The sequence below is a fragment of the Humulus lupulus genome, chromosome 5 (assembly GCF_963169125.1).
Source record: "Humulus lupulus chromosome 5, drHumLupu1.1, whole genome shotgun sequence".
Lineage (NCBI taxonomy): Eukaryota > Viridiplantae > Streptophyta > Magnoliopsida > Rosales > Cannabaceae > Humulus > Humulus lupulus.
In genome coordinates this window covers 11,497,762-11,502,143 of record NC_084797.1, presented here as the reverse complement: position 1 = coordinate 11,502,143, position 4,382 = coordinate 11,497,762, and the positions used below count along the sequence as shown (strand labels likewise).

At 37.0% G+C, this 4,382-nt stretch overlaps 1 protein-coding gene across 1 annotated transcript; it reads right to left on the bottom strand.

The window, feature by feature from the left end:
- Positions 1 to 1,310: 1,310 nt before the first annotated feature.
- On the bottom strand, positions 1,311 to 4,009 carry LOC133780269 (uncharacterized). Its single transcript, XM_062220105.1, has 2 exons — positions 1,800 to 4,009; positions 1,311 to 1,714 (listed from the first exon to the last, which is right to left on the bottom strand). The coding sequence occupies exon 1, from the start codon at positions 3,140 to 3,142 to the stop codon at positions 2,570 to 2,572; it is 573 nt and encodes a 190-aa protein (XP_062076089.1). The 5' UTR covers positions 3,143 to 4,009; the 3' UTR covers positions 1,311 to 1,714; positions 1,800 to 2,569.
- Between the last annotated feature and the right edge of the window lie 373 nt (positions 4,010 to 4,382).

Below are 4,382 nucleotides of genomic sequence, written 5' to 3'. Positions count from 1 at the left end.
ATATCGTAATTTTACTGCTTTCTATTAGCTCTCATTACAACCCGACTGACTTGAGCGTCGGAGTCCCTTTGGCTGACACCCCACCGGTGCTCCCAATTGAACTCTCGTCTCTCTTCTCTTTGTTCTTGACAGGTTGCTGGTGCCCATCTAATCAATTGTAGGAAATCACCTCTACAATACCTATCTCTTTTTTTACGGCTAAAATATCTCCCGTCACACTTTATTGACAACTATAAGTACCTCACCGTTATGTGCCACTTACAGTACCACATGTCGAGTTTTCATTGTTCATCGTCATTTAAAATTTGTCCAGTCAGCAGCTTGCATCCACATCACAAAAAAATGCCACATAAGCCACGCCATGTCATTATTTAAAAAAAAAGAATCTGAAAAATAAAATAAATCTGATAATTAAATCCTAAAAAATCATGTGCCATTATCATCTGAAACAAAGAAGAAAAACATAATGAAGCCATTGTTGTCTTCAATGGAACGATGGTGGTGTGACTGCGAGCCTCCAAAACCAGCCGTCATTAGGACGTCCTAGACGAGAAAGAATCCTGGAAGAAGATTCAAGGGTTGCCACAAGCATAATGTTGATTTTTTTCTTGTTTTAATCTTTCCATCATGTGTTTATTTCTTGGGTTATATCCATATATGGGTTTGCTTGATTTGGTGAATGCAGAACTATGGTGGTGTAATTTTTTTCAATGGATAGACCCTCGTATATACAATCGATCAAAGGAGGCCATACCAGATTTGATAAGTAAAACTAGAACTTTGGAGGGGGACCTTTGTTCGACAAACACTCGGGGTGGTTGGACTGGGCAGCAAGGGTTAAGTGGTTGTTTTGCATCCATGGGTCTGGACAACAAAGATTGAGTGGGTGTTGTAGCCATGGTGACTGGAATGGACATCAAGCATTTGCAGGTGGTTTTGCAGTAAATGGGACATCTGGTGTAATTGAGGATGGAAGGATCCAAGCTTTTGAAGAGGAAACTGAGATTAACTCTAATGTAGAAGATGAAGTGGGTAGGCAAAAAAGTTGCAAATGTTGGATGTGGGTTTTAGGATCTGTAATATTATTATTTTTGTTTGAAAATATGGTTTTGAATGTATGTACTTGGGCATGGATTTAGTTTCTACTTATCCATGGGTTTTAGAATCTATAATTTTATTTTATGTCATTAAATATGGTTTTGAATGTATCATCTTTCAAATTTGGTTTTTAATGCATCTACTTGGAACATTGCATATGTTGTAAATGCTTTTTTTAGTTTAATGAAATCTGAAAATAAATAAGCCTTGAATGTGTTCAATAATAGGATCATAAGGCTAAATACATACCATTTGAGTTTTATAGCAATCTCAAAATAGGGAACATAACACTACATAGCCACTTGCATTAATTTAGTATCTAACTTAATGCATCCAAAATGTGGACAACTTATATATACATGATATCAAGAGCAAAAAAAGTTTGGTGCAAAAGTTTTGACAAAAAAATTCCTCAAATTCATTCAAAAGCAAATTGTTGGATGTCTACACACTTCTTCCACCTCCCTGTGAAGACCTAGTACGAACACCTCCCTATGAAGACCCCTCACCATTTTTTCCTTTCTTTCGGCTTCCTCAACCTCTCCTTCATTTTCTTGTTTTGTTCAATGGGGTTGGTCGATGGCGGTCTTTCTTTTTTCTTGGTTTGAATAGGTACCTATATTAGCATTTGCATAGGCATTAGCATCTGCATCTATCAAATATAAATACAATAAGATTACTGTCAGTTTGAACATGTATACCTGAGCAGATGCTGGATTACCACATTTTTTAGTAGTGTGGCCAGGTTGTCCACAATTCCCACACTTGTGCACTTATCCAAATCTCCGATTCTTGGTAGCACCTGGTGGAGGTTCATCAACTTCCCTTCTCCTTGATTTTCTTTGTCTCCCTCGCATATTACTCTCAATAGGTGGGTGAATCGGATTTAGCCCAATCTCAGGCCAGAAGTCAGGACTTGGCATATGCTCAATTATGACCTCGTAAGCCTTCTCAAACTTATCTTTTTGGTAAAATTCCTGAATATACTACATAACATTGTGGCATGCTACCCAACCCATATACATGCAAGTGCATGGCCATAAGGGATACCACTCAATCGGTACCTCCAGCAAGTGCAACATTTAGTTACCAAGTCAACTGTGTAGCTCACATTCCCTGGGCAATCAATTTGGAACTTGTGGGCAGCAACTCCTCTAGTCAAGCAGTTCTAGACAACCTATTTATTCCTTTCCACTATCTCCAAAAAAAAATTCCCAAGAGGGTGAATCAACTTGGTCACACTCTCCATCTTTTTACAAAAATGACACATAAGCCAATACCTTATTTTTTTTCGAACAGAGTTATGATAGACTTATCTCTAGCATCAATTATTGCAGTGTTGAATGATTCACACAGATGTTGAGGAGGACATCACATTTTAGACCTTCACGGAAGTGAGACTTAATTCACTCACTTGGCTGGTTTGCAGCCAACCAGTTGTAGGCAGATAGATTAATGTCCCAAAGTTCTCTCATTCTTCTTTGAAACTCAGGAATTGTTGTTGACCTTGCTGCTGCCCAAAGAATTGCTTCATGAGTAGGCCCGAATGGTCTTTTTTAAAATTGGAGTGGAGGTGCCTAACACAAAATTTAACATCTACTCCATTGAAAACTGACCCCACTACATTTTCCAAATCTTTCTGCCTATCATTCATCATGGTATACACCTCTAGCCTTTCTATATCCAGATTTGTCTTCAAAAGATTCAGGAACCACTTCCAAGTTTCAGTATTTTCTTTCTCACATACTGCATAAGCAATCCCTTCTTCATCACTGTCATCATTCTCACTTAATCCCTCACTATTTGATTCATCACTTGAGCTTATAATCACCATCTCAGGCTCTTTACATTTTCCCTTGTTCTTGGTCATGTCTTCTGGTATGCCCACCACATCAACCACAACATTAGAATCGGGTGGAAGCTCCTCAGTCACACATTTCCTTAACTTTTGTCTTGATGGCTCTAGTATGTGATGAATAGTAGTTGGATCCTTACTCCATTCCAACTCAAAAGTCATCTCTGGCAGGGCCAAATACACAGACATTCTAAGAACTTCTTTATAGAAATTTCTTCTAAATTTTGTTTAATTTGTGTATCCCCTAAAATTATCCTCCTTGTGTTCAAATGTGCATATTTTGGCTTATACAAAATACCAAAAGGGATCTTGTATCCTATGTTGATGGAAAATCCCTCAATTTGCACCCTACTGAATGTATCATTGTCAATCCAGTCAAAATAACTTACTCTCCCACCCTCATACTTTTTATTACCAAATAGTGTAAAAACATACCCCCATGATGCATTTTCAACATGAAGAAACTACTATTATCACATATCCAATTCCATTAATCAAACAAACAACATAACACATCACAGAGGAAGCAAACAAATCAGAACAAGGTTAAGTAAAAAATATTTTACTGAAAGTGGAAATCAAATTCTATAGTGCCACTAAATACAAAAACAAATGGACCCCACTTGTGGTGTGTGCACATATAGAAATTGCCCATAAGTTTCCTTTAATGCATCCAACCACCAGCTTTAACCAAACAATATTGACTAAGAAACCATGTAATCATGTTATACGTGAAAAAAAAACGTCATTTTCCTTTTACATTTCTTGAATAAAGTAATGGGTGATGTCTTTTTTAACACTTCAGACCCTATTTTAGCTGGAAAGTACCAAAAATTAAAAGTTAAAAAACCCTTACCATAATCGGGTACTGGGTCTCCTTCTCCTCTATAAAACGCCATTTCGACCCCACTCTTCTCCAACCTCACAGGCATCAATGGCAAAACCTTCACAGTTGACAATGGTAGAACCCTTGCACTCATCTTCGACCTCTAATTTCCTCCCTAAAAGCTCAAGAGCATCGGACAATGGCAAAACCCTAGATTTTCGCAGTTAGATTTTTTTCCTTTTCTGCTTCTCACTATAAAACTAAGGGACCTAATAGCTTTATATTTGTTTTCAAAATTAAAGAGTTTACTTTTAATTATCAGTTTTATTAGATTTTTCAGATTATTATTTTTTTAAATTAAGTTAAGTTATATAAATAATGACATGGCGTGGCTTATGTGGCATTTTTTCGTGATGTGGATGCAAGTTGCTGATTGGACAAATTTTAAATGACGCGGACCGGTGAAAACTCAACATGTGGCACTGTAAGTGGCACATAACAGTGAGGTAACTACGGTTATCAAGAAAGTGTGACGAAAAAAATTTAGCCAAAAAATAAAAGAGAATTAAGTATTATATTTTCGCCGCTAATTACTCTTTATAA

Coding starts and splice junctions, on each gene's coding strand:
- LOC133780269 (XM_062220105.1), bottom strand. CDS start 3,142: ATGTCTGTGTATTTGGCCCTGCCAGAGATGACTTTTGAGTTGGAATGG.